We start from the raw sequence: 27,998 nt of genomic DNA, 5'->3' as shown, positions 1-27,998 counted from the left end.
CAATATGGATGGACCTAGAGATTATCATACTAAGTGAAGTCAGAAAAAGACAAATGTATGATACCACTTATATGTGGAATCTAAAAAAAAAAATGATACAAATGAACTTACAAAACAGAAACAGACTCACACATAGAAAACAAATTTATGGTTACCAATGCAGAAAGGAGGGGATGGATAAATTAGGAGTTTGGGATTAACAGATACATGCTACTATATATAAAATAGATAAACAAGGTCCTACTGTATAATACAGGGAACTGTATTCAATATCTTGTAATAAACTATAATGGAAAAGAATCTGAAAAAATATATATGTATAAAACTGAATCACTATGTAATACACCAAAAACTAACATGATACTATAAATCAACTATACTTAATTTAAAAAAAAAACTGGTAAAATTTAATCTGTAAAACAACCCTTGAAATGAGTGCTTTGTTTTATCTTTTGTAGAGGAAACCTACGCTCAGAAGGATTCGGTAACTTGCAGTAGAGCAGGATCAAAACCTCGGTCCTTCTGAAGGGTAAGCGTATGTTCTTTTTAGTCCCCCTTAACCAGTGACCTGACACTTGTAATTTGGCAGAATTCAACCTATCCGTTTCCACACAAAGCAGTCTTAAGATTCTTTCTAAATTTTCCTTTACTAGGATTGCACTCTGTTCACTTCAAAGTCCAGGGCATTGCCCAAAGTTTACAAGTAATTTACTAGTTAGCCCAGTGCTAGGCGTCAATGTCCTAAGACTGGTTTTCAGCTTATTTTAACTATCAAATTCACTCATGACTGCCACCAGTTTTGCTTCGGTTCTGGGCTTGCTGGAAGACCTCCCATTTCTTATCATCACGCTGTTAGCTCTCTAAGCTTTACAGCTGAACAGCACAACGTTTTGAGGTGACTGCAAAAAGGAGGCAACCCCCACCCCCCAACAAGAAAGCCATCATAAGCATCATAAATGGTATGAAGTTTCTTGGACTGACAAGATTCTGGGGCTCTTCTGATTCCAGGTCACCTTAGGCAAGCTTTTTACTTCCTCATGCGTAAATTTGGGAGAAAAACAATTACTTTGCCGGCGTCACGAGACTGTGGTCAGAATCGAAAAAGCCCGGAAGAGCGCTGGTTATTCCTAGGCTCACACCGGCGACGCGGCACAAAAGGCGCGGGGCGGGGACCCCGGGACTGTCCTCCCCGCCGCCGCCTGGTGCATCTCGGGAAGGGCTCCCGCCTGGGCCGCGGTGCCGGGCAGGCGCGGGCAGCCGCGTCTCCTCGGGCTCTCCCAGCCGCTCGCTCGGGCCAGGGCAGAGAGACCAGCACGGCCGGCCCGCGCCTGGCCCGAGCTGCGGCGGGTTCAAGGCAGCCTTCGCGCGGCTCCTCTACCCCGGGGGTCTTTGTTCCTGCCGGCGTCCCCCGCCCCACTTGCTCCCGCCGCAAACCCAGTTTGCGGACTATCAACCGCATGTCCTACTTGGAGACGTCCGATCTTGGGGCGCGCTGGAGCAGGATTTTAGTAGAAGCAGCGAGGGAATCCTAAATTTAGACATGGGGTAAAGAGAGAGAAATGCGTCGGACCGCCTCCTCCCATTATAGCTCGGAGGCGGGCGCTCCCTCCCGCGCGGGCGGCTCGCGCGGGCTCTGCAGGGCGCGCTGGCGGCGGCGGCGGGTGCGGCGGCTGGGCGGGGCGCGGTTGGCGGGCCCGGGGCCTGCACGTGGTGGAACAGTTCTCCACGCCCGGCGCGGCTCCCGACAGCCACTGTTCTCTTGGGGAAGGGGTAGTGTCACCCCCGGCACTGCTCGGGAGAGGTGTTTACCCTTGAGGTCCCCAGAACTGGAGGTTGAGAGGAGAGGGAGGGAGCGTGCGGCTTGGCGCAAGCGTTTCCTGCGTCGGGACTACTGAGTGGGAAGCCGCCAGGCACGGGCCGGGCGGCGAGGCGCGGAGTGACTCACCCACGGGAAGGGTAACACGGTCCGCGGAGCAGGGAGCTGGAAAACATGGTTGATACATACCTCGGCCGGCGGGCTGGAGCTAAGTGCAAGACAGGCATCTCTGAGCCTGGCTGCCCTGGGGTGCCACAGCTGGTCCCCGGTGGTCCCGGCGGCCGGCGGGTGGCAGTCGGGGCACACGTGGCCCGCCGCGCGCCCGGCTGTGTTTACATTCTGCAGCCGCTCCACGTTGTGCTGCCGTCCTCGCCGCCCATTGGCCAGCTCGCCAGTCAACGCTGCGCTCCTCCCGCAGGGGCGGGCCCTGCTGGTCCCCGCGTTTCCTAGGAAAACCCGGGTTCCTGGAGGCCTTGGCGGGACTACCAGAGTGCGCCACAGGATGGCCACTTCCTGGCCACTCTGTGCTCGCCCAAACCGTCTCCACCTGGCCGTATGCTGGGGCCCGGCCGCGGCCTGACACCCCTGGGATCCGAGAGTTGAGAGAGGGAGGGGACAGGGACGTACTGGCGGGAGATGCGGAAGCCGAGAGGCGGGGAGCCGGGCTGTGGAGGAGGAGCCTCTGAGAGACTCCCTCCCGCCACCGGGCCGCACAGGCAGGTGAAGGGGAGTGAGTGCAGGTGACCGTCGGCCAAGGGCGCAGGCCAGCCGGCCCTGCAGCCCCTCGAGGTGGGCGGGCGCGGCCCTGGCGCAGGGATCAACTCTCGGGCCTGCGGCCGGGCTGGCGGGCGCGGGGGAGGGGAGCGCGCTGTCCGGAGGTGTCAGTCTGAGGCGCATGCGTGCGGGGCGGGCCTGGCCCGGCCTATATATTGGGTTGGCGCCGGCGCCAGCTGAGAGCCGAGCGGTAGCGGGTCTGGCGGTGAGGAGGTGCTGGGTATGGGGCGGGTTGCGGGAGGAAAGAAAGCCACACTGGGCCGATCCGCCCCTCAGGCGGGAACCTGGGGGAAGAAAAATGGGAGGGCTGAGGACTAGGCGGCTGGGGGCGATGGGTCCCCGCGTTCCGTCCCTGTCAGGACCCTTGGCAGGGGGCCTGGGAAGCGGCGGCAGATGGAGGGTAGCCCCTCAGTGGGGGGCCACGGGAAAGCCCCTCATTCTAGGGGCTTCTCTCTGCCACTCCCATTTGGGGAGCTATCCCTCAGGAGAGAGGATGGAGGTCTGGGTCCCCTTCACAGGAAGGAACGTTCCCGGAGCATCCCAGTTTCCCCTTTTCCTAATTGACCTCCCTTTCCTTCACTCCCATCCCCCATCTGGAGTCGGGGTCCCGGTGCCCCTCCAAGAGATGAGCAGGGTCGGGTGAGGCTGAGAAGGAGGGAAAGGAGACTGAAGGACATGACACAAGTTCCCTCCGCCCTCTGCTTCCCCGCCACCGCCGCTCTCCAAATTGGCGCGGAACTGGCATCTCCACAGCGTTTCGCCTCCACAACCCCCTCCCCGGGCCCGTCCAGGATGGGAGGAGGGAGTGGGGGCGCGGCCCAAGCCCCACTCGAGCTGTGCGGGGGAGAGGGTGCAGGACGCAAAAAAGACCCATCTGCCTCCCTGCGCGTTCGGGGCGCTTTGCAAAATTTTGAAGACACTCTCGTCCCGGCTGTACATTCACTTGAGGAAATACAAGCATGAGTCCAAAATCATGGGTAACTAATACAGTGGAGAAGACAGCATGGTAAAATGGCTCAGGCCATCTCCTGCGGAACTTAGTTGCAACCTCGGAATCAGCGTCTAACTGGCACTTGGAGAGTTTGGATGACAATGTATTTGACTCTGTTTTTTGGTTGTTTTTTTTTTTTTTCCTCTCTCACCTCCAGAGATTTCACACACCTGAAAGAAGAGAATGTCAAGACGCAGGTAACATTATTTGTCTTGGAGATATGTTTCAAAGTTAGCTGCTGCCTTTGAAACGCTTTACTAATTAAACTTCCTTTTTAAAAACTCACTATAGTAGCCGTTTACAAGCTAAACAGCAGCCCCAGCCCAGCCAGACGGATTCCCCCCAAGAAGCCCAGATAATTCAGGCCAAGAAGAGAAAAACAGCCCAGGTGAGTTAAAAGGGGGAAGAGGGAGGAAATTCCTTACTGGGACCTTAGTTTAACAATGGTCTTTTTTTTATTTTCCAGGATGTCAGAAAAAGAAAAGAGGAGAAGGTCACCAAGAAACATCAGTATGAAATTAGGGTAATGCAGAATTGGGCTGGGTGTGGGGGAAACAAATGCATGACGAAAAAGAATAGAATTGCGTTACTGCTTTGCAATACGAAGATTTCTCTGACACTTTTACTTTTAATGCCCCGGAGGTCAGCAGGAAAGCACTTATCTTTGGGTGGTTTTTATGTCCCTGAATCCTACTGCAGCTGCAGAGTAACTTTGCCTTGAAGCAGCTGGTTCCTCTTTGTAAATCCCTCCCTCTTGGAGCTCCCTGGTGCACCAAGGCCCGCCTTAATCTGCCCAATGTTCTGCTCTTTGTTCCCTCTCTGACTGTAGTGGAGGGTCCTCATAGCTGCTCCTTGGGGCATAAATAGGATGCGAGGTCACTGACAGACTGACACCCAGCCTTTTGCTACCTTTTCTTCCTGTGTGTTGTACAGAAAACACTTCAGAGACAGTGGGTCTCTTTGCAACCAGCACTGACTGGGGAAAGGGTCCTTTAAGTATTTAAGTAATTGATTCCACTTGATTCCACTTTTAAGGCTTTGCCTTCATGTGTTCTAAAGTACTGGAACAGGCTTTAATGGGAGGAGGGCAGGGGACGTAGTTTCCTATAAAACAAGGTGCCCTGGCTAATATAGCTACGAGAATTTTATAACCTTGGAATTGATTAGTCTTTGACCGCAGATGCATTTTGTTATTTCTCTTCTCCCTCAATACCTAATGTCTTGTATTTCCAGAATTGTATTTTGTTGTCTAAACAAACATCCTACCTGTTACTAATGCATTATGCAGATTGATATGAGGTATATATGGCTTATTTATAAAATATGCAACTTATAGGGGAGGGTGTAGCTCAAGTGGTAGAGCACATGCTTAGCATGCACAAGGTCCTGGGTTCAATCCCCAGGACCTCCTCTGAAAATAAATAGACCTAATTACCTCCCCCCACCAAAAAAATAAAAATAAAATATGAGTGCAACTTAAATTAGCTAGATCATCAGCAGTGTTAGCTAATGATGGTGTTTGGGGAAAACTATAGATTGTTGAGAAGTATTAGCTTTCATTTATGAATGATCCAAGACAAAAGCTGGTTTCCTATTGCACAAAGATGTTCTTCTTTTTTTTTTATGACAGAATTGTTGGCCACCTGTATTATCTGGGGGGATTAGTCCTTGCATTATCATTGAAACACCCCACAAAGAACTAGGAACAAGTGACTTCTCCAGATTTACAAATTACAGATTTAAAAATCTTTTTATTAATCCTTCACCTCTGCCTGATTTAAGGTAAGAACATTTTCAGTAATTTAATGTCAAATATTAAAATCGTACTGATGTAATATATGGTGCTATTTTGAGGTTTTTTTGCCTTTATTATAAGATAGAAAAATTTGTTAAAAAAATTGTTTTTTTGTTTTCCTAGTGTTTAAGCATATATTTTATCTGAGAGTAGTGTTATTTGAGAATGATATAGATATTTAAAACATTGCTTTTGTAAAGATTTTCATTCTCCTGCTGAGTACTGTAAGCCTTATCAGAAGAACTGAATCACCTTTTTAATGGAGTCTAAATAATTTATCTAAATTGTTAAAATGTATTTTAACATGTACAGCATTTTCACTTGATATATCGTCTCTTTTTATTTCTCACCAAGCTTAACTAAAGTCTGTACTTAATTCTTTTTTCTAGCTAATGAATGACTAAGAGGTACAGCTTAAATAAAACGTGTAGTGTAGTAATTTATATTTGGCTTTAATAAGCAAATTAACGGACTCAGACATTTAAATTCACCAACCTTCCCCTTCTCTGTACTCTCCTACTTACCCCTGCCCCCCCAGCTTGTAGTGTATTGATGATCAGTTTGGAGGTGATTGAGACTGTCTCTCCTGGGATCATATGCTTTAAATATTTACATTTTTAGTATTGCTCTTGAGAAAACATGGTTATCTTAAACAGGAGCCTTTGTAAATTGTAAATAAATGAGGACCAGAAGGTACTCTTGGAATCTATCAGTTTAGATTATCATAGTTCAAGTTCTTGCTGTATAATTTCATTCCAAAGAAATGATTTTTACAAGTTAAGGTAGCAGTTTTTCCTAATTTAAGAGCTTTTCCTTCCAAATTCTAATTGAAAATTGGATATCAACATTTGAAAGTTAAGTTTACTCTGTGTGAAACAGGTAGCTTGTATATTATGAAGATCACTTAATTCTTTTTCCCTCTTTCCATAGCTGGGGATGTTCAAAGGATGTTTGGCTAAACATGTTAAATAAAGAGACCAGATATGTTCATGACAAACATTTTGAAGTTCTGCATTCTGACTTGGAACCACAGATGAGGTCAATACTTCTAGACTGGCTTTTAGAGGTAGGTTCCAGGAATACAAATTTCTTTTTCCTCTGGGTGATGGGAAAATGTCTAGACATGAATATGCTTTTCTTGTGCCCTCAGGGTATATCATCTACTGCCAGGAGCTGTTTTAGTAGGGCTACTTACTGTAGTTGATGACACCAAAATGGAAAATGACTGTCTATACAAGTAGACCCATACAACCCAAACTCTGGTGTCTGAGTACTGCAGTGTACTAGGCACTGTTGTAGATGCCAAGGATACTTCAAGATGAACTAAATATATAGTTGACGAGGTTTTGAATTTTGCTATACAAAGTGAAGAACCAGGACTAGGCTTCAGGACTCTCAGAGGTCCTTTCTTTAGCACCAAAATCAAATTATGATTTGGAATCCTAACTTCTGTGTCCTAAACAATAAGGAGGCTTTGAATATCCAGAAGCCCTAAGCCCTCCAGCATCTTGGCTCCATGTAGCTGCATTTTATTATCATATCTCTCTATTCCTTTCAGAAATACACTGGACCATTAATCTAAAGGAATAACAGTGATCCAGAATCCCTTAAGATCTGTGCCAGAATTTTCTCTTGTTTAGGCCCGTTCCCTTTCTCTGGATAATAATTCTAAGAGTCTCTAAAATTATTATTGAGAAAATGATTACTTGTACTGATGACAAACTGATTTTCCTCCAGTCCTTGGATACTTGCTCTGTAGTTTCCCTGTCTTTAATATGGATAGAGACGGTGAATTCTAAGGGAGAAATACCACAGGATTTTTGGTGGAGTAACACATGGCAAAATAGCTCTCAGAAGGTATCAGAGAAGTTCTTAAGACCACAAAATGTCCTCTTGTGCTTATTCCTTTTTCTGACTAGAAGGGAAGATTTTTCAGTCATATGTGTACAAGAAGGTAGTTGGGTTTTGACTTTTTCTGTGTATCTAAAGATCATGGATGCAGTTTAAACACAATTATGTTGATTTTATTTTATTTTTCCATTTTATGTCACATTGATTTTTATTCAGTGGTTGTCTTTCAAATTTATCCCTATTTTCCCTTAAATATATGATTATATATGCAAAACCATATAGAATGTAATAAATCCAGTAGAGCATTAAACTCAATTTTGTCTTAATATAGTCTTTCAGTCTAGGAATGCACAGATGGTTCAATATTTGGAAATCTATTATCTTAATAGTATAAAGGAGAAAAATCATAAGTTTATATATCAAAATGTGATATTTTTTGGAATTCAGTATCTAGTCATGATTTTGAAATATGTAAGAAACTAGGAATAGATTTCCTCAACATGTTAAGTGTTTATTAGAGATTCATGTATGTCTGTCCCTCTGCTTCCTCCAAAATGGAGTAGTGGCCTCTTCTTCAGGAAGTTGTTTTGGGCATTAAAAGCATTCCCTATATTAAGTGTGGAAATGAGAGATTCCCCTTATTATGAATAACAATCATGAAACACTAGAGGAATTCTCACTGCAGTCAGAAACAAGGGATAAGAAAATTTTTGTCTATCATCAATATTATTCATTCAGTTTCTTCTATAATTCTTAGCTGGAGCAGTAAAACATGAAAAATAAATGAAACAGAAACATTGAAAGGAGCAGAGTTGTCATTTTGTAGTTAAATGTATCTCGAGAATGATGAAGAGAATCTGTTGGTACTATTAATAAACATGAAAACTTACCCATTTATCATCAATAAAAATCAGGAAATAGGAAAAAAAAGTTGTCATCCATAGTCAGTAAATGTATCTGGGAATAAACACATTAAGTCCATGTGAAAAAAACTATAAAACTAGTAAGAGTAAACGAGGACAGTGATACATTTATCCTATTAGCATATGTTAGGTTTTCCCCTCACCTTAGTTTTGATATCCTAGAAAGAAGCAAAGTTGGGCTTAAAAGTGTTCTGAAGTCAGATATGCTAAGAGATAACTTTCTAATACGGTGAAATTCTTGGAATAATATTTAAATGTTTGGATTCTTCTCTAGGTATGTGAAGTATACACACTTCATAGGGAAACGTTTTATCTTGCTCAAGACTTTTTTGATAGATTCATGTTGACCCAAAAGGATATAAATAAAAATATGCTTCAACTCATTGGAATTACCTCATTATTCATTGCTTCCAAACTTGAGGTAAGTTCTCGAAGTTTATCCATATTTACCCCAAACTTTTTTTTAACCCCAGAGAATACTGTGTATCAATTTGATATGCTGCTCCTTAGGAAAGATGAGGTTTTTTTCAGTACATTTTCTGAACATTATGATTTGGATGGAAGGCTAAATATCATGGTTCCCTTCTCAGTATCTGAGCCTATTGTAAGTCTCTGGTTGGATTCTGGAATTGGTATCTAGGTGACATGTTCCCTGGCTCATTGTGACAAACAAAATAATGGATGCAGTCTCTAATCTCATAATTACGACACTTGGATTCAATAGAATGGTCTCTGAAACCTAAGCAACCACTCAAATGCAGTAAGTGCTACTACGCCGGGTTGGAATAACGGTCTGTATCCAGCCTTTCTGATGGTGATGCCAGGGTAGAAGGAGACTCCTCTCCTGCCTTAGATTTTCCTTCACACGATCTCAGGCTACTTTTCTTAGATTGAGCCCATACTGAATTAGTACCTTCATCTGAAATTTTTGAAGCCTGTATCATTTTGAGGGTAGGAGAGGTTATGTGAATCATGCACTAATTTCCTTAAGTGTATTTTTCTTCTCTCCCACATTTAAGGACTGTCCCCAAGTTCTGCCACATCTGATGAGTGTTTGTATTCAGTGTATCCTTACCTGAAATCACAGTGTATTTCAGGTATCTTTCTAGACTGAAACCTTGACCATTAGCCTGTTCTCATCTATGGCTGACTTCTCTCCTTCTCCTCTCATCATTCTAGCTGTTCCTCTCTGAACTGCTGAGACAGATATGTCATCAAACAAACTGCAAAAATTATTTTTTGATTACCATGCTTTTGTACTAGGGTAAAGGAAGTGTTTTCAGTTTCTAGACCTTATTTGTTGAGTGCCTTGTTTTGGTCTGATTGATATATTAGGCAATCCTAAAACAAATTTGGCTTTTTGTTTTAATCAGTCACTGAAATGACTGGTTAAAATACTCTTAATTGTTTATTAACAATGATTCAAGATCTATGAAAATAAGTTTCAATCAATATAGTGGGCTAATTTAGATACCTAGAAATGAAAAATATCTTTTAATGTAATGTTGCCTTGGCTACCACAGAATTATTTTACTAAGATTTATAATCATTTGAGCTGTCCTTTTAAAATGAAGTCTGTATGTGGTTTGTATAGAATTCTTTTGCTTTAATCTCACTCTAAACTGTGCTTGATATTAATTTTAAAAATCCATTTTAAAGGAAATCTATGCTCCTAAGCTCCAAGAGTTTGCTTATGTCACTGATGGAGCTTGCAGTGAAGAGGATATCTTAAGGATGGAACTCATTATTTTAAAGGTAATAATAATTATATCTTCATTATTTCTAGTTGCAATTTAATAACTTATTATTAAATCTCAAAGACTACAAAGTAAGTAGTCAAAACTGAGGTTTTAATTTTAGGATCCACTTCTAAGATGGGAGGGGAATTTGCTTAACCTGTAAGCTCTATTTTTCTGTACCTTTCATGTTCCCTATATTGAGAATATTATTTCTTTATTTAAAAGTGTTTAAGGATATTTTCCAAATATATAGGTAATTAGCAAAGCATGTGTATATAAATAAATTCCAACAATGATTCTCAACTCTTAATTCTGTTTTTCCACTTCTTCCAGTAGACAGAGAATGAGAATTATTTCATTGCCTTTTTTTCTTTTCTGTATGCATGGAATGGGCTATTAATATAAGAGTGGAGGAGAGAAGCATAAAGGTGTTTAATTGGGCTTTGAATTAGAGATTACAGGGTGAATGTTAGCTACCAGAAAGTATGTTATGAAATTCGGACATCATGGTTTTATAAATAGGACATACAAGAAAACACAATCAATATGACTTTCACTTACAAGTTTTCTATAAATTAATATATTTAATATAAATTAAAATTTTGTTATGAATTGTTTACAAACTATAAACATTCAGGTTGATAGCTCTGTAGAATGGGATCTTGTTGGCATGCTGATATTATTGTAACGAAGTTATTCAGATTCAGGCTTGAAGTATAGTGTAAAGAGGAAGCATGTGTAAAAGGAAGATGGAGTCCTCTAGGTGGTCCTACAGGCGTTAAGACTCTGTCCTCTCCTGATTATTTCAGACTTCCTATAAATGGAAAAGTCCCAGGGCTTCATGGAGGGAATGGTATCATAAATTAGGATTTGTCCCTTTTTTTAACTTTTACATTTTGAGCAGAAGCCGTTAGAGATCACGGAAAGTAAGAAAACGTACAGAATCAGTTTACGGAGGAACTGAATGGGATTGGCTGTGGAATCATTCAGTAAAATTCAAAGGACAGTTTCAAAAAAGTAGAGAACAGATTTGGAAGACTAGGGCCTGCAAGAAATGAGAAAAGTAGGAATGAATAATAGGTCCAGTGAACTTTTTAAGTAAAGACAACTAGATAATAAAGGGGTCTGTATCAATGATAGATTAAAACACAAGCAGCTTTAGATTGTGAGATACCTATAAATATTTTTACTAAAATAGGAAGAAATAAGCTTAAAGCAGAAAGTCTCTTAAGTGACTAAGAAAGAAGCTATAGAATATGGTGTATATATATATATATATATATATATATATATATATATATACACCTACATTTATTAACACACATCTTGATTTCATTAACAGGCTTTAAAATGGGAACTCGGTCCTGTAACAGTCATCTCCTGGCTAAACCTCTTCCTCCAAGTTGATGCTCTTAAAGATGCTCCTAAAGTTCTTCTACCTCAGTATTCTCAGGAAAAGTTCATTCAGATAGCTCAGGTATTGATATTTTTATTGAGTATATGCTAATGTTATTAATTACAGGCTTTGTTTAGTGTATTTATAGTGTTAAGTAGGCTGTACTACAAAATGACAGCACACTGAAAAGAATTCACTCCGAGTAGAACGAAACTTCTGATGCATAAAACTCTGTCCCCAGCATTTACATTGCTAGCTTGCTTCTCATCCTTTAGGAATACAAAACAGAGTTAAGTAACTCTTTTTGATACAAAATGGGGAAAGGTATTTTTCAGCCAGCTGTTCTAGGCTTTATAGTGGAATAAAATTATTCTGTATGATTATCTGACTCTCTTGTATTTGAATACACAGGGAATCTATTTTATATATTAAACTTTAAATTACTTCAGTTATAACATGTTTTTAAAACTTAAGTTCAAATTAAACCTTTCAAGGCCAGTACGTAACAAATATTCTAAGAAAGTAACTAATAGTTAATGGAGGAACGTGCCATTCTCTCCTGCCTGCTTCTCCTAAGTAGGCTCTTACGGCTGCTCTAAGCACCACATGTAGGTGAAGAGCATCTCCATTCCGTGTGGGAGGTGAAAACCTCACACGTGGAACTGAAGAACTTGTGGTGCTCTGGGTGGGTTTTAAGTCGCATAGATTGAAATTCAACTTGTTTTAAAAACATCTAGTAAACACATTATGAACACTGGATAACCAGTAAATATATTGGAATTGGTTCATTTTGTAGAACTTTCTAATGAAGGCTTACTGATTTTTTCCGTCAGATTTCCTGGTATCCCAGATCATCATAGACAGCTTTACCCTCTTGATAGGGCAAACCCTTGCCGAGATGATGAACAATGTAGAAAGTTTCTAGGGCTATGTAATAGTAATAATTCCTTTCTGACTCCACTTGTGTTTCTATCTTCTGAACCAATGGGGACAAAACTAATTGAAGGTTTACTCCACTGGACAGGTGTCCCTGAAGTCTAACCCCTTTACCTGATTCCATTGCTCATTGACCAGCTCTCTTACTGCATGGATCATACTGCCTCTTAACTAATCTGTTTAGAACATGTTCCCTTCTTGTGTTTCTGCTGCACTGTAGCCAAAGGGATTGTTCTTAAAATGTCACTTTCCTGATTTAAAATCTTCCAGTAATTTCAATAATCAGAACTATAAAGTTCTGACTTCTTAAAGACCCTTTATGATCTAACCTAGGCCATGCCTTTTTTTTTTAAATAAAGAATGAAGGAAAGGTATTCCTTATTTTGTATTTTTTTACTTTGTGTTCTTAACTACTTGAGTTCCAAGGGATACCTTCTCATTTATCTTTGCAAATTGTTTCTTATAACCAGAACAAACTCTACACTCCCCAGTATTCCTGGGTACCTTGTCTTTTAAGACTCATTTAAGCAGAAGTCTTCCCTGACTTTCAGATTCTGGATCAGGTTCCCCTGCTAATAGTACACATCACACTACATGCTAACAGTCCTCCTCTCTTCTTCCTCACCTACGGTCCCAAGACTCGACTTCCGTCAGGGTGGTGGCTTATTTCTCTCTGGATCCCTGTAGTTCTAGCAGTCCTTGCCATATAGTCCACATCTTAAGCACTCTAAAATATTAATTGATGTTCAGTAGCGACACGTAGTACTCATCCTTCTCCTAGGTACTGACACTTTCCCCTGTTAGCTTTTAGATCTGTGTATTCTAGCCATCGATTCATTAGAGTTCCAGTACAGAATACTGGCTGCTGCTGCCTTGTGCCATTTTACCTCTATTGAAGTGGTTAAGAAAGCCTCAGGTAAGACACTCTATCATCTTCTTACCTGTTCACAACTTTTAAAGGGACTATTTATGAACTTAGCATCCTGCTAAACAAGAATTTAAAATTTTAAAGTTAAAAATTTAGCAGCTTAGTGATTACTTCCCTTCTGCTAGAAGTACTGTCTAATCTTCAGCGTATATCCACAAACAAAAAATAAGGTCAAGTGGAATTTAAACCCACTTGAAGTTGGTCAACATGACTATAACTCTGCTTTAAGAATTCCTTGGGTTTTGACAATTTCAATTTCCTGTGTAGCAGGTACTGGCTAAGAAGCTCTAAGTCTTTCTCCCTCAAAATAGTCACATTATAAACATAGTTTGAGAGTGATCATCTGTTTTGACTTGCTAAATTTGTTCATTTTTGTTGATGTTTGTTTTGGTTTCCTTTTTACATGAATTTTAAATTAACTTTGAATTTTGAAGTAAGAGCAAATACATTAGGCATTATGTTAGTTTCTGACGTAACCGTCACATTTTTCTATCTTTTCTTTCTCTAGGTTTGGAGTGGGACAGCATTTCTGAATGTGTAGAATGGATGGAGCCTTTTGTCAGCGTAGTAAAAAGTACTAGCCCAGTGAAGCTAAAGATTTTTAAGAAGATTTCTATGGAAGACAGACACAATATACAGACACACACAAATTACCTGACTATGCTGGTATGTTTTTTTGTAGAACTTTTTTGTCTTACTATTTGGCAAGTCACTGAAGCTGACAGTAAGGATATTATGGAATAATATTTCAGGCAGTTATACAAGATGGTAAGGGGACAGAAAGTTCTAATGAGCATACTGATTTCAAAATGCAGAAAAGCTAATAAAATAACTTTGAAGTCAAAGCAAGATCTGTGAAGTGTCCCAAGAACAATCTCAGTAGCCCACGTTGAGAGTCTTTAAAATATGAGTCGCAGGCAGTCCATGTTGTTGAACCTCTAGAACACGACTTAGTCACTGTTGTAAAGGCAGAACGAGACCGTCACATCAGGCCTCCGTTGTTTCAAACTAGCACACACAAGTCTGGGTGGACTCTGCTTTACCACATCAGTGCTTTATCTTAGCTGTTAATCTCTGCGTAATTTTTTCACATTACAGGATGAAGTAAATTATGTGAACACCTTCAGAAAGGGGGGACAGTTGTCACCAGTGTGCAATGGAGGTATTATGACACCACCGAAGAGCACTGAAAAGCCACCAGGAAAACACTAAAGGAGCAAGTAATAAGCACACAAGTGGGAACTGATGAAGTAATGTACAGAATTTCATAGAACTGAACTACTTAAGTTTTACAGGAAAACAGTGCCGTGACTGTCCTAGCCAATTCAGAAGTGTCACTGCCATTCTTTGATTTTAAAACCACTTAAAATTGGCACCAAGGAAGAAATTCATTTAATTCTTATGTCAGCTGTTTAAAGAGACAGCAGGACTTGTTTACAAGGGCGACTTCATTCCCAATGTTGACTGGACAGAAGCCAGCCGTGATCCACGCCGTAACCATTTTTTTGACCCAGTGTTACTTTACTGTGTTTATCTTAATAAACTAGGAATTTTATTATTGGAGTTTTCGACTAGCTAAGTGCTACCTTAAAGGGTACATTAAGTGATACAGTACTTTGAATCTAGTTTTTAGATTCTCAAAATTTATAAACTCTTGATAGTGCAATTTGGTTCTTGAAAATAAAATTTAAACTTGTTTACAAAGGTTTAGTTTTGTAATAAGGTGACTAATTTACCTATAGGTGCTGTAGCAAGCTATTATGAAACTTGAATTTTTTAAAATGGTGAACTTTAATCTGCCTGACTAGTTTCTTTGCCTTGCCATAACATGTTTAACCAGTAAGGCTTAGGTGAACATGGTGTTTTAAACTGTGCTCTGAACAGTGGGAGTGCCAAAGAAATTATAAACAAGGTAAATGCTGGGGCTCCTACTTGGGGCTTTGACATATAGGTTGCTTTATAATAACTTTTCTGTACATCACAATTTGGGTGAAAAACTTAAGTACCCTTTCAAACTATTTATATGAGAAAGTCACTTTATTACTCTAAAAAAAATCCTTAGGGTTATCTTAATTTAGTGTGACCAAGGCTTTATTTATGTTTGCAAAACTGTTAAGGTCCTTTTAAAATTCCTACATTATGAGTTAAGGACAGTGTCAAAGTGATGAAGCTTAACACTTGACCTAAACTTCTATTTTCTCAAGGTAGGAAAGTAGTAAATGTACACTGACTCCTAGAAATCTATTTATTAAAAAAGGAAAAAAAACCTTGACCTAGAAACTTGCTGTATATAGTTAGCTACTGCTACATACATGTTTTAGTTTTTTAAGAATGAAATTTCAGCCTCAAAAGTGGATTTAATTAGAAAAATTATACTAGATCAGTAGTTTATTCTGTTACTGGACATGTGAATCTCTTCCTTTGAAGAAATTATAAATTTAAGCTATTGTTTTGGTATGAAGTCTTCTGTATAGTTTTTGTTTTTAAACTAATGTTTCAGTATTTTATCTGAAAAGAAAACACCACTAAATATGTATATATGTATTATATAAACTTAATCTTTTAATACTGTTTATTTTTAGCCCATTGTTTAAAAAATAAAAGTTAAATTTTAACTAACTGCTTAAAAGTAAAGTTTTGCCATTGCTTGGAGAAACTTTTTTTTCCTTCTCTGTGCTGCCAGCTGTAACACTTCTTCTGGGTTGCTTGCGTTCAATTCTGTCTGGCCGATGGCTTTGATCTTCCAGAAGAGAAAAGTGATGTTATCAGAGGTCTGGTCAAAAATGAAGTCTTGCTAGTATACATAATATAAAACGACCTGCATGCTAACAATGATAAACTGAACCTCTAACTGTAAATGCTAAGAGGTGTGGAAGAAATTAACAAAAACGGACCAGAGCCGTTCAAAGCAAAGCTCAGTTGCTGAACCACAATTTATGGAATTATTTTGAGTAACACTAAGTAAATTCATGTTGTTTATCTGACTAAAAGTACCAGGAAATAAACTCTACATGTACTCTCACACATTTTTACAGTTAAGGCTCCTACAAAGTAACTTGAAAAATCAAAACCCGTGTTTCAGGGCTTCAGTTTTTTAATGTGCAAAAGCAGCTAGCTGCTCAGCACTATACTACAGAGTGGCCCATCTCCTTCACGATTAAAAAGAAATACCTCAGCCTAATAAAAATCTATAGTAGTATTCCACCATGGAGTATTCTACGAGAGCATGTTTTAGGACCTTAGAATTACCTTTAGATTGAAAAAAAAAACTTCTTTAAACAATAAAGACTATTAAGATAGGTAGCCTGAAGGGAGCTAATCCTATTCTGAAATGATCATCACTTAGTTTGGGGGTGGATTGCTGGGTGATGCCATTTCAATATGAAAGAATGCATGTGGGAAAACCTGGCGGTGGGGTATAACTAAAGGGTTTTTCAAACAAAATATTCTGAACACAAGTGGCTATAAAAGTCCAAAGTGTAAGTCAGAACCTGGAAAAGGGGCCAGATACTTGAGAGAAGTGACACACCCTAGGTGGGCAGCACTCAAAACCAGGAATGGCTGAGGTTACCCAGGGAGAATGCAGGGCAATCAGAAAACACCCAAGGACTAACTTCTTGGGAAAAGCAAGTTTAAGGGGTAGACAGAGGGAAATAAATAGCCATGAAGAAGAAAAGGCAGAAGAGTCAGAGAAAAGAGCCGAGTGAAAACGACACCACGGAAGTCAAAGGAATAAAGAATTTCAAGCAAGGAGGAGATATAAACAGTAGGATCAAGGCTGGAAAGGATCCACTGGCTTTGGCATTTGGTGACCCTTGAGAGCAGTTAGTGAGTGGGGACAGCAGAGGTCAAACTGCACTGGGTCGAAGAGCTTCAAGAAACTTGGCAGAGGAGGGGTGAGCAGGAGGTGGGGGCACAGTCAAGAGAAGTTTTCCATGAAGGATGAATAGCGTAGTTTATAGGCTATGGGAAAGGACAGGAGACAACTAATTAAAAGGGATGGAATCACTGATATGACAGAAGCAAAAGCATAAAACCCTGCCTCCGTCAAGGAGCAGCCTGAGCTCTTCCTGACTAAGTGGCCTCGACAAGGAGCACAGCTGTAGGCACGTTAAAGGTGCCAAGCAGGGACTCCCAGGGCCACAATCCCCAAGACTAACTTGCACAAGGACAGAGATGGTCAGTCTTTTTTTCTGGTCTATTCCAAACACAGGCAAGGAAGTTACTGAAAATGGAAAAGGGAGAGAGGGGACAGGGACTTAGTAGGGCAAAAGTCTAAAATAATTCCTGAAAAGAATGGAGACCACTGACTACTGGCAAGTAAAACAAAAGGAATGAGGGGCCAGCTAAGGTTGCAGGCCATGGTTTGGTAGTGGCACAAATTTACACAGTTGGAGAACTTTTTCCAACAGGACTCAGTGCCTTAGGGGTAAGAAGCATAAATTTTGGAACAGATTCAGGGTTGGGACTTTTACAGGTGAGGTGAAGGACAAAAAAGCAAAGATGCTGAAGATATTGATCAGAGTAGTTCTGACAATCGACCATAGATAGCAGGGTTCCCAAATCTGGTTTATCAGAACTCCCTGGGAAACTTATAAAACTGGATCCCAGGACCTCATCTCAGACCAAATGAATCAGTATCTCTGAGGGCATACAGACCAGTAACTGCTGCACTCAAGGTCAGTCGGGAAGGAAGGGAAGTTGGGAAAGGGCTAACAGACTAGGGGAAAACTGGTCATGAACTCAAACATCTCACTGATCACGAGGAACACGGGAGCCAGGAAGTAAGAAAGGGATACATTATTGGCAGAGAGATCTTATATGTAGAGCAATTCTACAAAAAGGCCTGCCAATGGGTACGGGTGGCTGGTGAAGAGTAAAGGTGACGATGGAGCTTGGAAAGCTAGGGGTGTCAGGTAGTTAGATAAGGGCATCTTTTGATGCGTATAGAGGAACAACCAGGAGATTGGTTAAATGAGCTGGTAAGGAGGCAGGTGTAAACGTCTAAGGAAAAGGGACTTAAAAATGATACAAATAGAGATGGTCTGGAAATCCCACCAGGGAACTGGGAAATTTTCAGTACTGCCTTCCAGCCCTGGGTAAGTTGGAAATGGGACAATGAGTAGCCTCCGATCAAGTGGAACTGGCTTCATGTCCTTTTTCCTTTCTTCTGTTTCTGTTTTTTTTTTTTTTTTTTTTTTTTTTTTTAAGGATGCTGTTATCACTGTTTCCTCTAAACTAAGGACATACAATTTAGTCCAAGTACAAAGTTTTAAAAGACATTTAATAAACAGCATACACTTTTATTAATGTGTAAAAGAGCAAAGAGAAATTACCTACAGCGATATTGATGCAGAAAATGTCAGGCTACCTAAACTGGCCATAAATTTGTAGCGTTTTGGCTTGTAAGTTAAATTTAAATAATTCATCTACTCAGTAATGACTGAGCATCTATTACAGTGACAGGCACCATCTAGGTATCAGCTACGACAAAACCAATCCCTACCCTTATGGAGAAACAGCCAACAAATAAGTCAATATACAGTATGTCAGATGTAGGTGAACTCTACAGAAAAAACTTTTAAACGGGAAATGAGAATAAGGGGACTGGAGGGAAAGGAGGGAGAGACATTGCTATTTTATAAGATGGTCAGGAAAGGATGATCACTAAGAAGGTGACATCTGAGGATAGACATGAGCGAAGTTAAAGAATGTCTCTGAAAGAAAATGTTAAAGGCCCTTGGGTGGATGTTCCCGGCACATTCAGAGAGCAGGAGGGGTGCTGGTGGAGCAGAAGTCAGCAAGGGGGAAAGTCACGTGCAGCCTTGCAGACCCCACACAGACTCTGGCACTATGTGAGACAGAAAATGGCTTAGTATTAGGGAAATTAAGCATATCACTGAAGAATACAGACATAAAATAACTTACCGCAATTTGTCTTTTATCCGTTTCTCCTCTTTTATGATGAAGATCTAAATGTATAAGTTAAGAATAATCCGATAATATTAAATACATGATAGAATCTCACCCCGTTCATCTTTTACTTAGAAAATACACAATATTAAACACTTGTTTAACTTGCAGAAATGAACAGTTCTAATATCACGTATGTTGATGAAAGGATACAAGTCAAGTATTCCAAAATGGTCACATCCCATATGTAGTCATAGTAGGAGTCCATAGCATCATGACTGAAAAACAGAGTTCAGTTACTTCCTCTTCCTCTTCCTTAAGCAGAAAAATTTCAACTTCATTTTATTTAAAAACCATTCATACCTGTTTTGTTCCTGCAGTGATTTAAAGGCTGTTTTGTAGTCAATCTCTCTGAGGAATTGACATAAAATTGCCACCTACATAAACAAAGAATTGAAAGTGGTTTCATGTAATTAATGTCAACAATGACTCTACTGGTTTAATAATTCTTATGTCAAGAATACATTAGTTAATTTGAGAGGCCTTGCAGAGCATGCTGAGTGGATCAGCTCATATTTATGGATTCCAACCAATTTTAATTGCAGAAGCCCTTACACAAGTGTCTGTCTACCCAATATTTTCTTTACTGGTGACCTAAATCATACATTTTTAGAGCTCTATTTGAATGAGAAGATGGCAAAAAGCCAGTTTAGACAACTGAAGGGAATGGAAAACTGCCAAATAAAAGTGTCAGACATTCGAGGACATACACAACCTCCAATTAAACCTTTCACAGCTGGCAAGTACAGAAGCTCGTTTTGGTAAAACGTAGGCTGCCAGTCTGCTTAACGGAGAAGACAGATCCATTTCAGTCAGGTATGTAGGTCATAATGCTGATTTTGTTTTTAAATATTAAAAAAAATTTTAATTGATAGAATTCACATACCATAATATTAATAAAATTCAGTGGTTTTTAATATATTCACAAAATGTACAACCATCACCACTATCTAATTCCAAAACATTTCATTATCCCCCTCCAAAAAAAAATTCCATACCCATTAGCGGTCAGTCTCCATTCCCCCCACCCTCCCCTCCACCCTCCAGTCTCGGGCAACCACTCATCTACATTCTGACTCTACACATCTGCCCATTCTGGACATTTTGTATGAATGAAATCATACAATACAAAGTCTTTTGTATTTGGCTTTTTTCACTCAACATAAAACTTCCAGGGCTCATCCCTGTTGTTGCATGTTATCAGCACTCCATTCCTTTTTATGGCCGAACAGTATTCCGTCGCATGGATATACCAAACTTGTTTAACCTTTCATCAGCTGATGAACATGTGGGTTGTTTCTACTTTCTGGTTATTTTGAGTAATGCTGCTATGAACATTTCACATACAAATTCCTCAGTGGACATATGTTTTCAGTTTCCTTGGCTATATACCTAGGAGTGAGACCGCTAGCTCATACGGTAATACTATGTTTTGAGGAACTGCCAAACTGTTTTCCAAAGAGGTTGCCCCATTTTATAGTCCTACCAGAAACATAGGAGGGTTCTAATCGCTCCACATCTTCACCAATGCGTGTTACTGTCTTTCAACTACAGCCAGCCTAGTGAGCGAGGTGGTGATTTACACCTTCCTAATGAGTCATGTACACATCTACTCTTAAACATAAGAAAACATACTTGGGAATGCTTTTTCTAGAAGGTTCAAAGACCAATGTTTCCTAATTCATACTTTCATTTTAATTAAAATTCTATAAACTATTTAAAAAAAATTAAAGAACATGCCAAATTCTTAAATACCATAAATTTAAGCAATTATGATACAGGAAATAAAAGCTACCTCCCAGTCCAATGCTTTATACTTAATATAAACTCTAATATACATGAAAACAGACCAACGTCATAATATTATGAACTAACCTGTGTGTGGCAATTCAGCAAAGAACAGCACTTTATCATTCGTTTTATTACCTACAAAAACAAAATTCGGATTATTTTTAAAAACTAGTCAATGTCAGTTGTAACAAACGCAGCGCTCTGAGGAAGGATGTACACATGCGTGAGGACAGGAGTTTGTGAGAACTGTTTTTCACTCAATTTGGCTGTGAATCTAAAACTGCTCTAAAAAAATAGAATTTTTTATTTAAAAATTTGGCTACTAAAAAATTTCAAATCTTATTTCAAAAGCCATTATTATAAGTTTTGAAAAATGCCATTTATTAAATTATGATACTGGTGACCCAAACCAAAGAAAAGAGCAATGCCTATAAAAAGAAATGGAACAAAATTGAGATTTAGGAGGTACGGTCATTTGAGATTTGGGCAGTAGAATCAATATGACTGGAAGGCTGAGTGATGCTGGTGGGAGGGTCAGTAAAGAAAAGAGGATGACATTCAGGGTTTGTGCTTGATTAACTCAAAGGGTTAAACAAATGACTCCCATTCTCTCTGTTTTGGTATGCAAAGAAGGTTATAAGAGGGGAGAAAGGAAGAGTATGACACTGAATCAGTTTCGGACAGGCTGGGTTTGAAGTGTTCTGGGGAAATCAAAGCACCAGTGGTCTGTGGGCCCTGGAAATACAGAGAGCAATCTGGTCCAGAGCAATCAATTCGGGAGTTACCACCACATACAAGGAAATGAATAAACTCACACAAAAAGGGGCCCAGGAAGAATACTCAAAGGTAAAGAAGAAGAAAGCAAGCCCACAAAAGCAACTTACCTGGTCTGTATAAACATCCGGGGGCACAGCCTTATTAAAGAAATCAGAGCACACAGCTCCAGCCTGGAGGTAATAGTGAAGAGCTGCCGAATACTGATTTGTCGCTTGAAGAAGGAAACAGAAGTGAGGAATTACCTATCCCAGCACACAGCCAGAAAAATGGGGCCTCTTTTGTGAAGAGTGAGGTATTATTTCATGTCTGACAAAAGCAGATTCAAGCCACGGACCTAGAGATAACACTTAGCTAGGACAACACTGAGAAAAACTGCCTTCATTACTATTTTTTAAAGGAATTCTTTCTTTTTGATTGTTTTGTCTTTTTTTTGGAGGCGGGGCGATTAGGTAATTAGGTTTTACTTGTTTATTTTTTAATGGAGGATTAAACCCAGGACCTCTTGCATGCTAAGCACGCACTCTACCACTGAGCTATAACCTCCCCCGAAAAATTCCCTTTATTTTTAAACCACTTTAAAGATGTCGTATGATAGCTTCTTTCCTTCTAAAACTGAGTAGCCAAGAATTTAGCTCAGCTCTCTCAGCAAACTTACTAGCACAGAACTTAGTATTTGGAGGTATTTATTTCCCAAATGCCCGTACTAGAAACATATCTTAATTTTCCAAGGTAATTTAGAAACAGTAAAAATCAATTCTGAATAAAGATATTAAGATCCTGATAATAAAATCTTTGGGAGACTGGGGTGAAAATGAGCATTAAAACTGTCAATTATTTGCTTCAAAAATAATCCAGGAGAGAGCGGGACAATGCAGGTGAGGGTACAGGTGAAATGAGACTGACCACAAGTTGCTGTAAAAGGCGGGTGGCAACAAACCATTACATATAAAATAAATAAGCCACAAGAGTGTATTATACAACATGGAATAGAGCCAATATTTTGCAGTAACTATTAATATAATATAGCCTTTAAAAATTGTGAATCACTATGTTGTACACCTGTAACTGCTGTAATGTTGTACGCAGGCCATATTTTGATTTTTAAAAATGAAATAAACAAAAATAAAAATGACTTAAGGCTGCTTGCAATAAGTCACTTAATTTAAAAAAAAAAAAAAGCTGGTGGCAGATACATGGGGGTTCATTATATCATTCTTATCATTTTGAACTTTCTCTTTTAAAAAATCAACTCCTAAAAAAACTGATCCAGGAATGATACCAGTCAGAACTTTTACCTAATCTGTATAGTAACAAATATTAGATATTTCATATCACATTGGAAAATCTATCACATTTAACCGGGGGTGGGGAGTCGGGGGAAGGAATTAGGACTCTATTTCCATGAACACAAATAATTATCAAGAGTGCCTAGACAGATTTTAGGACCTTTAAACAGCAGTTTTGCAAACTCAAATTTAACCTCTTTACCAACTTTTTAGATGACCATTTACTATTTTAAAAAAAAGTAGTCAACATAAAATTAAAAGCATCTAAATCAAAGACTCTACACAGAAAAATGCATATATATAATTACAGTCACTCTCAATTTTATCTAGGAAGAAGAGTTAGAGAATGTCAAAAACAAGTTTAATTAAGTACTGTAATAAAATGTGTAATATATTTATTTCTACTTCTAAAAGTGCTACAAGAATAAAACACACAGCAACCACACATCTCACTTACCAAAATAAATATCCGCCTGAATAACTAACCAGGAATGGTTGTTGGGGTTTATGCTGAGCGCATACCGAACGAGCTCCTTCACTGTGATCGCCACAGCCTCAAAGTCCACTGACTGGAGGCTAAAGGAAAGACAATAAACATCCTCTCTATCTAAGAGTCAGCTTCAAATTCCATACACACATTTATTATGGACAAAAACAAAAAGACTTAGTCAAAACTTAAGTGACCATAAATACAATGTTAACTACTACAAGGAGTAAATCTTTTAAAACTATCAAAACAACCAAATCTGAGGAAGTGTGATAAGTTAACTTTTTATAAGGAGTTGAAAACAATCTGATTTTTGCTTCCTTTTCCCCCCAAAATGCCAAAGAAGGTACACTAGGCCACTCTAAAAAAAGTATCTTTAAATATTTTACAAAATAAAGCATATAAAGTGGCATGATGACACCCTATCACTAACTTTTTATACACAGTTTACAGACAAGAAAATGAAAGGGGCAGACTCATAAACATTCCCCACATGATTTTTATGTTAGCCACAAAAACAAGGGCTCAGATATTAACAATACTGCTATGTGGCCTTAAATCCATCTTGCGGCTTTTTATAAAAGTAACTAACTGCTCTGGGTTAGATGATCCACTGGCCCTCACAGGCTGGGGGCTAGATGTGGCAAGTGTATCTCACTTCAGCGCATTTAGTAGCAGTAAAGAATCCAAAAAAGGGTAGGGAATGGGGCCAGTGCTCTGAGCTCGGTTAAACCTGGAAGTCTTGAGACACGGAATGAGGAGGCAGAACTAAAAGGCTAAGAGCGAGGCCAACACCCATGAAACAGGTTGACAGCTCCTACCTCCCGGAAGCAGTGAGACCCACTGGTAGAGAACATACACTCTGGATTCAGAAACACGTGAGGTTCAAGTCCTGGCTCTATCATTTACAAGGTGAACTTGGACAAAGTACTTCTGTTGCCCTGAGGTAAGATTTTGCTGTAACTCACCACTGCTCCCAGCATAGTGGAAAAGGACTGTGGTGCTATTAGCAAACACCCAACTCTTAACTAACAGCTCATTTGTTTACATCTATTTAAATGAGATAAACTGGTTTATGATTATATCTTCTAGTAATTTTAAAAATGTTGAAGTCTAAGAATTCGATCTACATATCAAACTGTCAATTTTAAAACAGTAAACTTAATCCATACCATTCTCACAGTATTCTTGGGAGTCAATAAAGACTCGCTCAAAAACTGACTGTACTTCAATTAAAAAAAAAAAAAGGTTTCTTGCTTGAGAGAAATACTTTCTCTGGTCAAACATGCAGTCATATTTTATTTTCTCTGGGTTAATTTACATTAAAGTAATTTTATCACGAAGATATAGTTAAACCCTACTATGTGGCCACCCTTACTCCAAACACCTAGCTTAGAAAGTGTATTATTTAATCCTCAGGATTCTGAGGTAGATACTACTCTTATGCCCATTTTGCAGATGAGAAAACTGGCACGGAAAGCAGCTAACCCAAGGTCATATACCTGGTAAGCGGAGAGGCTGGGACTCAAACCCTGTGAGTCTGGCTCAGAGCCTCTATGGTAAACCATTCTTTTGCCTCATTTATAAATACACACTGAAAAAAATCAATCACCAGTTTACAGTCTAAACTTAGGCCAAAAATCTAACACCAAAGAGGTGTTATAACCATCAATTAAAAAGGCAAAATGACCTCTGATTCTCGGGTTGCTATCTATATACCAATTTTATGTAAAAATCTGCGGTTATTTCCTGCAGGAAGCAAAGTGCTCCTTTGGGAAGAAGGCTCAGTAAGTGGAGGAGAGGGTGGCTCACCCACTTCTGACCCTCCAAACCCCTGTCTCAGTGTCCAGTCTCTTAAGACTGAGATGGAGGCAAGTAACTCTCATTCTGCTGCCTGCTTACATATCTACTAGAATCTTTCCTTCGTCAAAGATGCCACTAAGAGCAATAAAATAAGACCTAGACCCTTCAGGCACAAAGAAGATGACTGGTGGGGGAAGGGAGAAAAGAAAAAGTAATATTTATGAGGAAACAACAGATTCTCCTGAATGAGAAGTTGTTATGTTTGGAAAGAGAAAAATGTAAACGACTTCTTCCAGAAAAGGAACAATTTTCTTCTCCCTAAAAAAAAAAAATTCCCTCACCATCCTTACATTCTCAGGTAATGAAAGTAAGAGGGAAGAGTTCTTAAAGTAACTTAATAACTTCTTCAGGCAACTAGAAAGGGCTGGGACCCACCAATAATCACAGTGCTAGAAAAACCCGGTAAAACTCATCTCTCATGAGCCTCAGCCTTCTAATTCTACCACTGACAACGAATCAGGACCACTTGGAGATGGCACGGTTTGGCTTAAGGCTAGGATAACTAGCTCTTACTTAGAGTTACGCCTTACCCACAATTTTTAGGAAAATCACTGCTGTAACAGAGAAACACAAAGCTGGCTGGAGAGTCCTAACAGAACTTTTAATCAGATTATTCAGGGACATTTCTATCAGTCAGGAAGGCTTCTAAACACAGAAACAATTCAACAGGCTGTAAGCTACAATACTTCTTACTTGGGGATGGAGGATGGCCAAATAGAAATGTGTTCAGCTGTAATATCATTCACAATGTCCTCCTTTAGGGGAAAAAAAAAACAGTGTGATTTAAAAGGAAATTTCTTTCAAAGATTTTTTTAAATGAAATTATGAAATACTGACCCGAACATTGTGAAGTTTCACAAAGAGTGACAAAATAATAGTCAAAACCAATGGTTCCTATGAGGAAGAAAACAGAGAAGCCTTAAATATTATATATATTTTAATCTTTCTCCTATCAACTTCAAGGATACAAAGTATTTTCTTTCGAAAGATTCTTACCCTTTTAAAAGTTACCATCATCTTTAGTTCAGAGCACACTAAAGATCAACTTTATTTTCAATCTCATGAAAGAAATCACAACACACAATTTACACAAAAATGACCATATTTAGGTGTCTGGCTTATAGTGTTCAAGTCCTCAAATGCCTTTTAAAATTGAGTAAATAGATCTCTTTCCATATAGTCCTTCCAGCTACCTCTAAAAATAATTGACTTTTTATTCTTCAAAATATCATTTATAGAATGGAATCTAGGTCATGTCCAGTAAGTAAGTATGACGTTAATCCTATCAGCAAAAAGCAAAGCTCGGTCTCACATCTAGCCCTGTTAGGAAGACTTCTTTACAATTAAGGAAAAACAAAAACAAAAACCTGTCCTATTCACTAAAACATTGTAAGGTAAATGCAAAATAAACTTCTCCATTTAGACTATCCCATCCTCAAAGAAGAAAAAAAAAATCACTGAACATGAAAAGCACATTAACAAATTAGTTAAATAATCATCATTTAAGCACTCAGTATTTTTAGTCATACTCTACTGAAATCAGCAATAGTAATTAAATCAACTTTTAATAAAACTTACCCGTAATTTTTTGATAAAAGAAAGCAGTTCGCTCCTACAAAAAAACCACAAAATTTTTGTATATATATTTAATATCAGAAATTAAAAATAAAATCAAAAAAGTAAATTACAGGTGAAAGTTTACACCTAACTTTCCAGTTTCGCCTGTATAAAAGAGTGTAACGTTTCATCGTACTAACCTAATAAAATTTCTTTCCTGTTTTAATCACATGTGACTTCTTCAGTACTATCTAACTACGGACATTGTTTTTGAATTCAGGTTGATTATTTTAAATGATTAACAGGCAGTCTCTTAAAGCAACACACATACAAACTATTTCCAAAGGTGGCCACACCAGACAAGTCCGTCAGGGGTCGGCATCAGAGAATTCTTACACGGTCCATCTTTACGATATGCAAGGATAATGGCAGATAATGTTCTTGAAACAGTACAAATAGTATAAATAACTAAAAAAAACCCAAACTGATGGAAACATACCGATACATTATACCTAACGTAGACTCCCTTTGCTTTATTAAACTAACTCTGCCATCATTTCCTCGTTTGTGTTGACTGGACACACTACAGATTTGAACAATAACTTCCCAAAGGTCTTTGGCAGTCCGTCTACTTTCTTTAGGGCCTGGAAGTTCTTTGCATGTAGCTGCTAAAAGCTGTCCAAGCTGTAACATGAAAAACAAACAGAAAATACACAAAAGATAATCTGTAATGTCATACAGGCTATTTGTATAATTAAGGCACATTTGAAGAAAGATGGATAATTGCCCATATAGCCAAAGCACAGTTATTTTATGCTGTGCCTTCATCTAGCCACTGAGGAATTTAGAGCTCACCGTCTACTGACAGATCTGAATCAGATCTGGGAAGAGGACCCTCTGGTTCTACCACATTATAAATCGCCTTGTTTCTGAACAATTATATTTTAAAGAGGGCAAAAACAAGTATAGTCTAATGAGAACAAAACTGAGACAGTGCAAAGAGGTATGCAATTTATTAACTGAAAAAAAAATTGCTAAATAAATACACACAGTATGGTCCCCACTTAAAACAAACTAACAAACAAAAAAAAAAAACCACCTCATGGAACATACAC

The 27,998-nt window shown here is 39.2% G+C and overlaps 3 protein-coding genes across 6 annotated transcripts in view; 1 reads left to right on the top strand and 2 right to left on the bottom strand.

Moving 5' to 3' along the window:
* Nucleotides 1-15,553, top strand: CCNE2 (cyclin E2). Of its 3 annotated transcripts, none has more exons than XM_045505451.2 (12): nt 1-529; nt 3,739-3,778; nt 3,873-3,969; nt 4,048-4,104; nt 5,212-5,363; nt 6,307-6,442; nt 8,425-8,571; nt 9,810-9,905; nt 11,232-11,366; nt 13,026-13,137; nt 13,658-13,815; nt 14,248-15,553. In XM_045505451.2, the coding sequence occupies exons 2-12, from the start codon at nt 3,765-3,767 to the stop codon at nt 14,359-14,361; spliced, it is 1,218 nt and encodes a 405-aa protein (XP_045361407.1). In that variant the 5' UTR covers nt 1-529; nt 3,739-3,764; the 3' UTR covers nt 14,362-15,553. The 3 variants fall into 3 exon arrangements, with proteins under 3 accessions (XP_045361407.1, XP_074208756.1, XP_074208755.1); XM_074352655.1 differs by lacking the exon at nt 1-529 and adding an exon at nt 2,477-2,605; XM_074352654.1 differs by lacking the exon at nt 1-529 and adding an exon at nt 2,617-2,795.
* Nucleotides 134-2,713, bottom strand: LOC141574957 (uncharacterized). The gene is made up of 2 exons (XM_074352577.1): nt 2,006-2,713; nt 134-1,528 (listed from the first exon to the last, which is right to left on the bottom strand). Exons 1-2 carry the CDS (start codon nt 2,711-2,713, stop codon nt 1,463-1,465), a joined length of 774 nt encoding a protein of 257 aa, XP_074208678.1. The 3' UTR covers nt 134-1,462.
* The window catches only part of INTS8 (integrator complex subunit 8), a 52,453-nt gene continuing 27,965 nt past the window's right edge, over nt 3,511-27,998 (bottom strand). The window contains exons 17-28 of one of the 2 annotated variants that reach the window (XM_074352653.1): nt 27,383-27,567; nt 26,905-26,938; nt 26,164-26,220; nt 26,020-26,081; nt 23,434-23,552; nt 21,798-21,901; nt 20,998-21,048; nt 19,426-19,499; nt 19,276-19,340; nt 19,078-19,121; nt 8,118-8,184; nt 3,511-3,751 (exon numbers count right to left, since the gene is read on the bottom strand). In XM_074352653.1, coding sequence (XP_074208754.1) covers nt 8,128-8,184; nt 19,078-19,121; nt 19,276-19,340; nt 19,426-19,499; nt 20,998-21,048; nt 21,798-21,901; nt 23,434-23,552; nt 26,020-26,081; nt 26,164-26,220; nt 26,905-26,938; nt 27,383-27,567 — 852 coding nt within the window. In that variant the 3' untranslated portion in view covers nt 3,511-3,751; nt 8,118-8,127. Of the gene's footprint in view, nt 3,752-8,117; nt 8,185-15,687; nt 15,890-19,077; nt 19,122-19,275; nt 19,341-19,425; nt 19,500-20,997; nt 21,049-21,797; nt 21,902-23,433; nt 23,553-26,019; nt 26,082-26,163; nt 26,221-26,904; nt 26,939-27,382; nt 27,568-27,998 lie in introns of those variants that run through there. The other variant, XM_074352652.1, reaches the window with a different exon arrangement.

The sequence above is a fragment of the Camelus bactrianus genome, chromosome 25 (assembly GCF_048773025.1).
Source record: "Camelus bactrianus isolate YW-2024 breed Bactrian camel chromosome 25, ASM4877302v1, whole genome shotgun sequence".
NCBI classification, from domain to species: domain Eukaryota; kingdom Metazoa; phylum Chordata; class Mammalia; order Artiodactyla; family Camelidae; genus Camelus; species Camelus bactrianus.
This window is presented reverse-complemented; position numbering and strand designations above follow the sequence as displayed.

What these genes read in the sequence shown, in the direction of transcription:
- CCNE2 (XM_045505451.2), top strand. An exon ending in AGAAGAGAAAAACAGCCCAG is followed by an intron (nt 3,970 to 4,047) that starts GTGAGTTAAAAG and finishes TTTATTTTCCAG; the next exon opens with GATGTCAGAAAAAGAAAAGA. An exon ending in TCATTGCTTCCAAACTTGAG is followed by an intron (nt 8,572 to 9,809) that starts GTAAGTTCTCGA and finishes TCCATTTTAAAG; the next exon opens with GAAATCTATGCTCCTAAGCT.
- LOC141574957 (XM_074352577.1), bottom strand. Translation starts at nt 2,713, where the DNA reads ATGCGCCTCAGACTGACACCTCCGGACAGCGCGCTCCCCTCCCCCGCG. An exon ending in GCTCCAGCCCGCCGGCCGAG is followed by an intron (nt 1,529 to 2,005) that starts GTATGTATCAAC and finishes GTCTAAATTTAG; the next exon opens with GATTCCCTCGCTGCTTCTAC.